This window comes from Abramis brama, assembly GCF_963993115.1.
Source record: "Abramis brama genome assembly, chromosome: 21".
Classification (NCBI taxonomy): domain Eukaryota; kingdom Metazoa; phylum Chordata; class Actinopteri; order Cypriniformes; family Leuciscidae; genus Abramis; species Abramis brama.
In genome coordinates, this window is record NC_139983.1 from 7156589 (window position 1) to 7169848 (window position 13260).

General features: G+C 39.1%; 2 protein-coding genes across 4 annotated transcripts in view; both read left to right on the plus strand.

Annotated features, from left to right (window-relative positions):
- scaf8 (SR-related CTD-associated factor 8) overlaps nucleotides 1-5377 on the plus strand; it is a 51099-nt gene extending 45722 nt beyond the window's left edge. For all 3 annotated transcript variants that reach the window (XM_084096047.1, XM_084096048.1, XM_084096049.1), the window contains 4 exons: nucleotides 38-176; nucleotides 1831-1896; nucleotides 2023-2241; nucleotides 3099-5377. In XM_084096047.1, the coding sequence (XP_083952173.1) occupies nucleotides 38-176; nucleotides 1831-1896; nucleotides 2023-2241; nucleotides 3099-4639 (1965 nt within the window). In that variant the 3' untranslated portion in view covers nucleotides 4640-5377. The remainder of the gene's footprint in view (nucleotides 1-37; nucleotides 177-1830; nucleotides 1897-2022; nucleotides 2242-3098) is intronic.
- The window catches only part of tiam2a (TIAM Rac1 associated GEF 2a), a 108832-nt gene continuing 100146 nt past the window's right edge, over nucleotides 4575-13260 (plus strand). The window contains exon 1 of the mRNA XM_084096044.1: nucleotides 4575-4653. The gene's annotated coding sequence lies outside the window, so the exon portion shown is untranslated. The remainder of the gene's footprint in view (nucleotides 4654-13260) is intronic.

The following is a 13260-nucleotide window of genomic DNA, read 5'->3' on the forward strand; positions in this document are numbered from 1 at the left end:
CCGTTTACTTCTCCATGGATGGCTTTGTTCGGTTTAGATTCCAGTGGCGCAGACCGTCTCTGCTGTTGGCCTTGTGCCTCCATCCTTCCCTGTCACCATGTCAGTGCCTCCGCCAGGCTTTGGTCCTCCTCCACCCTTTCTGAGGGCAGGGTTCAACACCTCACAGCCTCCCCCAGGTACATGGTTCAAACCTGGACATTCAGTAATTAGGCTTTTAACTGTATGATGATTTTTTTTTTTAAATATTTCCATTTGTTAGAATTAGTTAACTGCATTAGTTATCATGAACTAACAATGAAAAATGCTTCCAAAGCATTTATGAACTTTTGTTAAAGGAGTAGTTCACTTTAAAATGAACTGAACATACAGATTCGACTTAAGTCTAAAGCACAACTTATGCGAGTAATGCGACGTACTGCTGATATTTACGCTATGCCATGACGCACTACGCTACTTTCGACGTCATAAGTTGCGCATTAAGCACAAGTGGACTGCGTATGGCCGTTTGGCCGAAAGCTAGAATTTTACTGTGTAACGTATTAAATATGACTATTTTTCTTACACAAACTCATCGCTTTGCTTCAGAAAGCCTTTATTAACCCCCCGGAGCCGTGTGGAGTTCAATTTTCTGGGCCGATTCCGATTTTTCATTAAGTTTGACCTGCCGATACCGATTTTAGCCGATTCCGATTTCATTTTTTCTAACCACTTTACAGCACACACAAATATTTATTTTATATCTTTTCTGTAATAGAACATTTTACCATTTGCATAGTTCACACACATCTAAAGTGCAGTGTTATGGAAGAACCATTTCCTTTTCACATTCAATATCCAATATTTTTTTATATATGTATTTAACAAACTAAACGTCTGTATGAAAACAGGGAATGGCAATAAAATAATATATAAATAAAAAATAAAATAATATAGCCTTGCAGTATAAAGATATTTCTCAAAGCACACACACACAGGCCTATTGCAATCACTTGTACAAACTGAATAATAAAACAAGTTTAAATGGGTACATTTTCTATAAATATTAGTCTTCGTTTTCTTTTCTGACATAGCCTACTCTAGTTCTTGTTAAAACACGCAAAGTCTGTGCATTTTGGGCACTTTTTTGGTGAAACCCTATTTAGGCTATTTTGTCCATCAAAAGTGTGCTTTCCCTTTAATTGAGCGTGAGCAGTGCAGCAAATGGACTCGGCGCCGAAACACGCGCTTCACTGCTCGCGACGCTCCTGCTTGACGCTCACGCGCTGCTCCTGCTCCCGTTGTGAATGCACTCATTGATTAACATGCAAGCCGAAAAAAAATACGCGCTTGCGGTCTGAACGGATGTAATTCACAAGGTTTTCTACATGTGTGTACCGTGTGCACGTGTGATGCTGATGTTGCGCGATGTTAATCATGCGGCGCCCGAGTGCATTTGACCGGCATAAAATCGCCATTTGTCAGACTGACCGGCCGGTCACGTGAAAATCGGCCAATTCCGGTCACCAGCCGATCAATCGGTGCATCTCTATTCAATTCCAATGTAAAGGTCATCTATTATTAAATTAGTTAATTTCATCTATAAAGCAGCTCTGCAAAAAAATAATGATAATTTAATCGTCCAGCTCAGTTCAGTTCTCATACAACAGAGTCAGTACAGTCAGATCAGTAATATTGTTGAATATTAAGTGAATATTGTTTACAATCAATAATTAAAAACTAACAAAAATAATGCTTATTGTTAATGTTAGTTCATTCATTAACATAACCCAGTGGAACCTTATTGTAAAGTGTTACTGAATATTTATGTATCTGTAAATTTCTCTTTCACAGGTTTTATGGCCACGCCAGGAGTAGGACCGTCAGCAGTTGGAACCAGTCTTGCTTCGGCTCAGACATGTAAGTTAAACTGCCTCTGAAATGAGCAATCCTTATTTCGTATGATGTTTCTTGTGAAAGCGCTGTCCTTAAGGTTGAAATTTCAAGCTCCTAAACAGGCCTTTTACCCCACTCTCACCTTTATAGCTCTAGTGCAGCCTTCGTTGCAAACCACTCAAGAAAACAGCAAGGATTCTCTGTTTGGAGCCATGATTCCTCCCACCGGTACTATTCCTGGGAGTTTTATTCCATCAGCAATGCCTGGGGCAGGAGTCTTTAACCCTGTGGGAGTACAGCATCAGCAGAGCAGCACAGACAAAACTCCTCAGTCTGCAGAAACTATGGAGGCCGAGCTAACACTACAAGGTAAATGGGTTTATAAGCACATTTTACATAATGTGAATACAAGTCATATGCAGCTAGCACACGGTATTCTGTTATTTTATTCTATAGAACAAAAAATAGGATCTTGTTGAATCTTGCAGCAGTACAATCACAGTTCATAGGACTTGTGTGCTGAATTACAAACCTGCTGAGATGCTTCTGCATGCAGTTTTTGAATCTAAATGATATTTTAGAGATTGTGGAGATTATGTAACTTCCAAAAATCAGCTTACTGAAACAACCAGCTTCTCAAGAATAAAACACACATTTACTAGACTTAAAAATAAAAAATCTGGTAAATCCTCTGTACTGTTGTCACCTCATATCACCCGTGTATCCGACTCAAGTGTTTCATTTGTTATGTGAGTTATGTTGTATAAAGCTTAAAAAAACCCAATTAATTCCAAAATGTTGCTGGATGCGCTTAAATCTGCAGTAATGAAGCTTTCCTATCACATAGCACACATGTGCACTTCAAAAAACAGACAGAACACAGGATAAGGTTTTTACATACCAGGTAAAACAGGGTAGTTTGGAAGAACATAGCTGTGTCAATCCCTTTATGCTTAAGCTGGTTATAACCTTACGCCGATTAAAGAACACGGTTTAACATGACCAGACCTGTTGTCGTCTTAAGCATCTTCTGTTTGAGAGTGTGCATGTAAACGTGCTCAGTGAATAACGACTTTGCTCTGTCACCCACAAATCTGTTATAAAACTTCTGTCATGGAAACCACAAGTTGACTGTTGTTGTTTTTTGGGGGGTTTTTTTACTTTTCAAGAATCATTTTGTTTTTATTATTGTACTCTTGGTAAAACATTTCTTGTTTCTTTGTCAGGAATGCAGAATGCTGTGCGCAGTGGAATGGGTCTGCTGGGAATGCACCCGTCTGCATCTCTAACACACCCTCTCTCCGGTCAGAGGATGGCAGGGCTACTTCCCCTGGAACTGCGACCCAACCTGCTCCAGGGCCCCGGGGGCCGCTTCCCCCTGCTCATGCAGCCCGGTCTCGCACATCAGGCCAACAACATACTGGATGCTTCTCTTCAAGCCCAAGCCCAAGCCCGGGTCCGTGTCCCATTTCCTCATATGGAGCAATTCAACCACGCCGAGGGCACTTTTGCAAGAGCGCCCAACCCCTCATCTGCTGGGCCTGACAGTCTGTCCAAGGCTAATAACGAGACCCCACCCAGATCAGATGTGGGGGGCCAACAAGAGGGAGATCAGGACTATCGCTTTCCACCACCAGAAAAGCAGAGCACGGGGTTGTTGAAGACCCCTCCTTTGGAGATGCGTACTGAGCCTGCGCCTGCCAGACCACCTTTACTAGAACGACCTCCGAGAGCAGTCGAGGGTCGAGAGGGTAGAAGAGAAAACATGTCAGGAGGTTTCAGAACAGAAAGTCGCTGGGGGCCACCCAGGGGGGACTTTGATGAGCGAGACATGAGGGCGATGTCTGCTGGACCTCCAAAGGGTTTCCAGGAGGAGCGTTCCAACCCTAACTTTCAGACTCGTTTCGACGGCCGCGGTGGAAGTTCATCAGGGCCAGCTTGGAATCGTGGAACCGGGCCTTCTTTTAACCCCAACATGCACCAGGACTACGACGATCGACGCAGACCTTGGGAAAGGCAGAAAGACAGAGACGACAGGGACATGGACTTCAGAGCCGAAATGAACGGCAATCGCCATAACCGGGAGCGAGACAGAGACCGCGAAAGGGAGAGGGACAGGAATCGGGACCGTGAACGAGTCAGAGAGCGGAATCGCGAGAGAGAGCGGGAGCGCGAAAAGGAGAGGGAGAATGAGAAGGACAAAGAGCGGGAACGCTGGACTCCACTTTCTTCACAATCTCAGCCTCAACCGCTGCTTCCTCAACCCAAGTCTCAGCCGCTTCTCCCTCTGCCGACCCCTCTGCTCGCTCAGCCTCAAGCACAAGAGCAAGCGCAGATCAACTCGCCGTCTCCGCCAGCGTCCCAACACCAGCCTCAACCAGAACTGCAGCCAACAAAACCAGACGCTGAACTGCAACCAGAGGAGAAACCAGAGCCCAAGTCCCTCAGCCCCCCTACAGAGACGGCAACGTCGGCAAGTAGTCAAGAGCAGGAGGAAGCCTCATTTATCAATGGAATGGAAACGGATTCAAAACCTCAATTAAACATTTTGGAGCCTGCGTCCCAGGCCGCTACAGAGCGCTCTCGTAGCCCCTCTCCATCCCGTACCTCCACACCCACCTGCTTCCAGAATGAGCCCTCGAAAGAAGAGAAGACCCCAGAAATGTGTGTTTCCTCATCTGTGGATGCAGACACTAAACAGACTGGGCCAAAGGTGAACGCTGAGACTGAACCTGAGCTAGAGAAAACTGACACTGAGGAAACATAATCATCACTCAGTAGGTAAAGATCATTTTGTATAGTCATCTCTGTAATCGTTTTGAAAGCTCTCGCAGGACTCACTCAGTTCGCTAGAATATAGCAGACACCTTAATGAATGGTTGTTGCCTCTCAAGCTTCAAATGTATGTGCATTCTAGGCGGCTCACACTAGAGGATCTAAATGGTAGGTGGGATTTTAATATTTTATTTTATTCCCTGTTTTTAGTTTTTAATGCAACCCCATTGTTTTAAACTAGGTGTGTGTTTTTTTTTCTCTCATGACACTTGCTTGCCAAAATATTATGTAGCTTAATTGTAAATACAGGGGGGAAAGAGGTTTGACCTTCCTATGGAAGAGTGTACGGATTCTGGCTGTCTCCTTTGGATTGATTGCAGAATTCTTGAAAACAGCACTGGCTTGTTTCGTCTTTTCTTTGCAACACTGCAGCAGCGAAGTTTGAAATGAATGCTTCTGTGGTGTCCAGTGCTTCTTGTCTCTAAAGCAGAATATACGTACATCAAATACAGTGAGAACAGTACTAAGGTTTAGTTGCTTTAAAAGGAACCCTTACAAAAAAAAAAAAAAAATTCAACTACGATGTATTATCCCAATATTAAATGTCTGTGATTTTTCCTTCATCAAACTTCTATGGAAATACATGTGCTCAGAAAAGGCGTTTAAAGGAAAAATGGATGTTGGGTGCAATCTGTTTTGGTTTTAAATAAACATGCTCTGATTGTTAAAACATTCTTTAGGACTGTGTTTTGTATCGTGGAGAGAAACCATCTGCACACAAAACCATTAAAGCCATGAGCCAAGTGATACTGGCCCCAGTGTCGTGGATGGGATGAAATGTTTTTTGGTTGTGAACTGATCTAAAGTGTGGGTGGCCACCAGATGTTTGACTGTGTGCTGTGAGGTTTGCATTTAGATCTCTCCTCCGTCTTTTACCCAGAAGAGCAGCTTTGCGTGACGCATTAAAGGGTTAGCTCACCCAAAAATGAAAATCTGTCATTAATTACTCGCACTCGTGTCGTTCCAAACCCGAAAGACTTTCGTTCATCTTCGGAACACAAATGAAGATCTTTTTGATGAAATCTGAGAGCTTTCTGTCCCTCTATTGACAGCTATGCAACTACCACTTTGACGCATCAAAAAGTTCATAAAGAGATTGTAAAACTGATTCAAATGAATCGAGCGGTTTGGTCCAAGTTTTCTGAAGAGAGGCAATCACTTTATATGATGAACACATTGCAAGAACCAATGAGGTTCATTCTCGTGTTACGCATCATGTTTTGAGCTTCCGCAAGAACCAATGAGGTTCAGTCTCGTGTTACGCAACACTTTTGAGCTTTCGCAAGAACCATTGAGGTTCAGTCTCGTGTTACGCAACACTTTTGAGCTTCCGTAAGAACCAATGAGGCTCATTCTCGTGTTACGCGTCACGTTTTGAGCTTCCGCAAGAACCAATGAGGTTCAGTCTCGTGTTACGCAACACTTTTGAGCTTCCGCAAGAACCAATGAGGTTTGTTCTCAAACAGGTTCGGTTGAGCTTTTATGTTCGCTGATCAATGTTTGTATGTAAATAAAAGCCTAAATTAAATCTGTTCATCATATAAAGCGATCGAGTCTCTTCAGAAAATTAGGACTAAACTGCTCAACTCATATGGATTAGTTTTACAATCAAATTAACTTTCTGAAGCGTCAAAGTGGTAGTTGTGTAGTTGTCAATGGCGGGTACAGAAAGCTCTCAGATTTCATCTAAAAGATCTTCATTTTTGTTCCGAAGATAAACGAAAGTCTTACGGGTTTAGAACGACATGAGGGCCAGTAAATGACAATTTTCATTTTGGGTGAACTAACCCTTTATGTCTTGAAAGCATTGGAAACATATCATGCACACATCAGTTTTGATACAGCTCTGCTTTGGCACACACTCCAAATGTAACGATTCACTGCTAGTGTTTAATCACACAACACTCTCGCTGTCCCTGAACTTAATAGAATGTTAACCAGCATTATTTTCTCTAATATGGAGTCATTATTTAGGAATAAAAAAAAGTTTTTTTGTTGTTGTTGTTTGTGTAATGGTTTAGGAGAAAGCAGGCATACTTTAAATTAGTTCAAAAGGAAGCTACTTTCACAACAGGTTTACTGCACTTACACCTAATTTTATATAAATATATTAAAGTGTCCAATTCACAAATTTCCTGAAGTTTAACAATCAGTCAGATTCACAGTCTGTCATTAAAACCAACCTGCTCATTGAAACAGAAGTCATTTTCATTGTGCAACTTGAAATGAATATTCATTTCATTCAAATATTCAAATTACTGAATGTAGGACAGTGTGTCAGTAATATGGTATTTTAAAGCATGACCATTGTGTCAAGCAGACATGCATGCTTTATCAAAACAGTGGTAAATTGGTGGCCCAAATGCAAATAACATGTTCATTATTTGAAAGGTATAGTTCACCCAAAACTGAAAATTGTCCTTTACTCATCCTAATATCGTTCCAAACTCATGAGACTTTGGGTTCTGGAAGAATCTTCGGAGCACAAATCAAGATATTTTTTTTTATATTCTCATCATTTTTGTCAAAAAAAGTCTTTGCAACCAAAATTTTCATGCTTCAAAAAATAAAAAAGCATTGTAAGACTAACCCAATTGAATCAATCGTTTTAATCTAAGCTGAAGTTAAGACAAACCACACTGGTTAAGCATCTACTGTAGTGAGCATGTTTGTGCTTCAAATTATTATCTTTGGAGTTTAAATGTGAATAAAAACCTAAATTCAAAAACCTTTTCATCATGTAATACGATTGTGTCTCTTCAGAAACATCTGATTAAACTGCTTGATTCATATGGATTCATTTTAATGAAGCTTTTGTGTATATATCAACTTTTTAATGTGAGGAAAGCTCTTTAAAACATCAGCTCAGCTTAATTGTTTTTGATAGACCTTTAAAGGTGCTTTGTCTGCCAGATCCAACAGCTGTGATTATGAATACCCACAATTCCTATACAATACAGTTGACAAAAAGCAGTGTGTGAAATTAGTATGTGTGAATTTGTAGAATTCATAAATCAGTAAGTGAAAAGTACCCAAATGACCTGCGACTAACACCTGAAGTGTGTGTCCAGTGGACATCTAACTATACATGAGGCCCTGGAGACGATTAAAAACTGGTGGGGAAGAAACAACACTGGCGCCAGTAGTCACAACAATGCCAACGTTATGGCTGAATTGCATTCATATCACACGCATACATTGTGACAATTAAAAAAGTATGTTCTTTTAAAAAGGGTTAGCTCTTTCTTGCCAGGCTAAAATGTGTTAATCAGCAGAAATCTTTTTGACTTCATAAAACATAATGCAATGAAATACAAAATAACAGTGATAGTGAGGCTATAAATAAATTCCTCAAAAGCCTGATGTATCATTTTAACATAATTTTTCTAAGAAATTATGACAAAGTAAACCTAAGCTGCTTCAGTCCAGTAAGTATTTCACAGCAAAAAGGCACATATACAATGACCTGAAGGGGGATTTTTTTTTTTTCGAATTATAATAAAAGGCCTTTACTTGCCTTAACTATCAGTCAGCAGAAGCACACAGAAGATTTGTACAACAAGTTTTGATAATGTTGATATTTTATAGGCCTTCGTAATTCACGTATCGACTGTGATGCATTAGAGCAGGGATAGGAGTCCTGGAGTGCCGCTGTCCTGCAGAGTTTTGCTCCAAGCCTGAAGAAAAAGCTCACCGGCCTGTAGCCTTCGGCTGTGTCTGAAATCACCCCTATACCCTTAATAGGGCACTGTTCAAGGGGACAGCCATTTGTAGACGTGTCCCAAACCATAGTGGATGTTATCGAGTGCACTCATTCAATCCCACAATGCACCCCAATAACAAGTGTACAACCGATGTAAGCTCAACATCTAGAAAATACCCATAATGCACTCTGACGGTCACGGCGAATGAATTCCTGCATTTCGCCAGAAGATGGCGCCCGCAGCTGAATCATCTATCCATCCATTTTCCAAATCGCTGGTCCAATGTGGCTACAGTGTAATATTATATGTGTATTAATTGCTTTTTAATTGATTATTAAATCGTTTATTTTAGGTTTATACATGAGCTGCGTTCCATTCGACAAGGTCCCTACGCAGTGTTCCCTACTTCCTGACTACGGGAACGGGATATCCATTGAAGTGGACTTCGCTGACAATAATCACTCATTTGGAACGCATGCAACGTCATCAAATAAAGTTGCACAGACGAGCAATAAAGACGCGCAGATTATGATATAAATATTGTAATTTATTTTACTTAATAATTTATCATATCATTAACATAATACACATATCCAAAACAAACATTATTCATCTAATAATTATAATTAAAACATGTTAATTACATACACTACTTGTACATTTCATTGCAGCTATTAATTGACTGTTAATAGATTTGAAATAAAAAATGACAGGGCCTCAGCTGCTTCTCAACTCTTTTACTTTGCCTACATAACTATTCACGCAATAGAATGTGCAAACGTAAAATTAAACACCATAACCATTCATAAATATTCTAGTTTGTTAGTTCAGACGCGATGCGCAGTGACAGTTGTGTGATATTCGCTCTCCACTTCCTGTGAAGTGATGCATCGACGTTCCCTTTGCCCTTCGAACTGAACATGTTCGCTCCCTTCGGATTGGAATCTCACATATGATGGAGGAATACCCTGTGAGGTCCACTTCACAGTCCACTTCATAGTCCACTTCACAGTCCACTTACGGTCGAATGGAACACACCTATAGTTTCCATGACAGAGTTCAAGATAAACGTTTTCAATGCTATTTAGCAAACTTGCAGCTCTAGTAGTAAATACAAACTATGCAAAAGCAGGAACCCTTCCAGTGCACTCAGTGTGAACTATTGATACTTTGCAGGTGACGTCAGTTGTACTGGCTGGCGGGCAAGAACATCATTCTCTAGCAACGAAAACCAGTAAACTAATCAAGGATCTTGCCAGGACGTTGCCAGTTTTAATATACAAAAGTTGGTGTTTTGAGGTGTACACGACATGCCAGATAGTTGTTGTGCGATTGGATGCACTAACCGCGTTTGTTGCCCGCCAGATATCACGTAAACGACTGCAAAGTATCAATATTAGTGGACTAATGTAGGGAACAGTGAATGATTTCAAACACAGCCTTAGTGCTCCTGGAGACACTGATTAGCCTGTTCATGTGTGTTTGATCAGGCTTGGAGTTAAACTCTACAGGACAGTGGCGCTCCAGGACTGGTGTTGTCCATCCCTGCATTAGAGGAACAAGAAGCCTTCAGTGATCCCTACATACAGTGATCAGTTAGAAGCTCTTGGTTTTGAGGACTGGAGACGTAATGTGTGAAAGTCCACAGGCAGTTCTGTAACCTGTTAAGCTCTCCGCAGGTTCCTCCGCTCAGACTGTTCTCTGAGGACCAATGCTCTGCTTAGTTTACATATGCTAGTGCGTCAAACTTTTCTTTTAGATCATGCTCTTACAAAATCTCAATGAAAAAATCCAGAGTTCAGCAGTGATATTGCTGTAATGTAGATGACATTCAATTTCACATTCTTTATAGAAACTTTGTATAGTTTCTTGTTATACTGCACATGGTTGAATATTTGTTAAATATTGCAGTGTGGTAGGATTCTTTTGACATTGCCTATGAACAAAAACTATCAAATATCAGCATGAATTCAACTGATCCTATTTATTTTCTTGATGCACGTTTCTGGTCTTATGAATGATTCATCCATGCATTTCTTTATAATTATTTTGACCTTGTAATATTTAGTCAAAATGTCAACCTGCTCTCTGCTGACGTATGGAATATGGAGTCGATTCAGATCCAGTCACATTCAGATATGCAACTCACTTTTCCTAACCCAACCTAAGAAGAAAATCAAGTCCCTCACTACATTTTTTTGTTTCTGGCTCAATGAGACGTTTCACTCAGTGATGTCAAAACGGTAGTTAGGTTGTTTGCAACTTCCTCTTTATGCCAACTTTTTGTTTTGTCCAATAGCGAAGGCACCTTTTCTCAAATAGTGTGTCTCCATTGTCCAAAAAAAAAACCCAGAAAAAAAACAGAACAATAGTTTGTCCATTTGGGATTTTAAAATGTGATAGCGTCTTCAGTACCCGCATGCGCATTTACTGCTGTTTGTGAAGACGACATTAAGTTTTGTTTGAGTTGTTTCAAATAAAGTTTACCTGTAATATGTGTATCTGACGGTTCTGAGACATTTATAGGCAAGGTTTAAGTAGTCAACACTTGAATAGTGCTTTTTTCAGGAAATAAACTGTTAGGGAAACTGGTATCACTTTACTAATATTTCAATAATTCAACAACACATTCGCATGTTCGTGGTTTTCTGATGTTGGTTAACGGTCACATGACATGCAGGTAAACGGATGAAATATTGAATCTTTGTTTAGTACGTTTTATTTTTTATTGTTTTAAAAATTGTATATAGGGCTGCATGTATTATCATCATTATTATTATATTGTTTTAACTAATTATAAAAATGAAGATATCAAATTAAAAAATTTACTTTTACATGACAGTTGTAATTTACAACAATAATATATTTATATTACACTGCAAGTTACAATACTATTGAAATTCTTAAATTCTTCAGTTTCAAACTGCAAATCTTCGAGCTTTACATAATGTTCCATTAGTAGACATCAGTTAATGCTTTGACTAACATTATCAATGAGAAATACATTTGTTCATTGTAAGTTCATGTTAGCTAAGGTCTATTGAATAATATTAATAAGTACAACGTTTTATTTTAATGTGTTAGTAAACAAAAATTCTTTCTTTTGCAAGTTTTAGATTGCAACATATATATTAGACACACACATATAACACGCATATATTTTAGATAAATTTCACATATGGAATTATGTAAAATCTGTAAAAACTTTAATATGGCCCGTTACAGTTTGAGTAATTTCGACTTATTTGAAGTTTACTTTGCAATACTCTTTTTCAAGAACATTTTACTTAATATAAAGCTGAATTTAGCCATGCTTTTAAAGTGTATGCTTTAATTAGTGTCAATAATCCAGTAGATATTGTGTAGACAACATGATGGGAACACCAGAACCAGAAAGTTGAGTAGGTTTTACTTAATTTTATAACGTTGATATTTACGCTTTAATTTTAACAAGCTTAAATTGAGCACTAATATAGAATTTACTTTAAATTTAAATTCTTGCCTGAACTAAATTATTTAGGTAGAAATTACATTTTGGTTTTTTCCTGTAGTATTTACTTCACCACAGAATAATTTGTATCAGTGCATGAACCAAGTTTAATAAATGCTTTAGATGTATTTTTCATTGTAAGTTCATGTAAACTAATGTTAACAAATGGAGCCTTATAGAGTGTTTCAGTTCAGTCCCATGCTGTGGAAACCACCAGCACTTGTGGCGTCACTGACCGCTGTGACGGCGAGTTCAGACCTCGCTATTGGTCAGAACGAGGGACTGTTGTTGGTGGTCCAAAATCAATACGTTTGGTGATTATCTGGATTTAATGTCTGTATATGTTTCACTAAAACAAAAATAACCTCAGTTATTATCTGAGCTCAATCACTCCTCCTCAGAGTAACAAAATCAATTTCAATCTAGATGAATAAACGTTTCACCATATCAAGGCCCTTTTGTGATATTTTGTAGCAGATGCGGAGCATAACCAGTAGAGGTCAGACTGACTCCTTCAGGCTTCTTCAGAGATCTTGGAGGTTTTCTGAGGACAGTCCACTAAACCATTAAAGCTATGTTTTACTTGTCTAATCATGCCATCAACCACGTCTCGGTGGACTCAAAAAGCGTTCTTATATTATAGAAATAAGTGAACTAGCTTTAGCTTCTATTCAATGACCTTCCATGATTTGTAGACGGGGTCACCATGATGGAGAGTTTCCATGACACACACCAGTTGGGTGGTTTTATAGGACACCAACTGGTCCAGTCCATCAGACTGACTAATGCAGCGCCTCAGGCTTTGACACCTGGTTTTGTGCTCTGGGACAAAAGTCTTATTGTTTCCTCTAGAGAACCTCTGTTTGTTTAAAACAGATGTACATGATTTCAGCCCTTGGGCTTCGTTGATTTCCAGTTTGAACCAAAGTTCCTTCATCGACAGCCGAATACGCCCCAAACTTGTTTGGCATGTGGTGGTTGAATTGGTCACACTTTACAATAAGGTTCATTAGTTAACATTAGTTAACTACCTAAGTTAGCATGAACTAAGAAGGAACAATATTTCAGCATTTATTAGTTAATATTTATCAACATTTACTAATACGTTATTAATATCAAAGGTTGTATTTGTTAACATTAGTTAATGCACTGTGAACTAACATGAACAAACAATGAACAGCTGGATTTTTATTAACTAACATTAACAAAGATTAATAAATAGCCTACTGTAACAAATGTATTGCTCATTGTTAGTTCATGTTAGTTAATACATTAACTAATGTTAACTAATGAACCTTATTGTGAAGTGTTACCATTGAATTTGTAAAAATGAAGCACTTTTGCATACATAATATAATT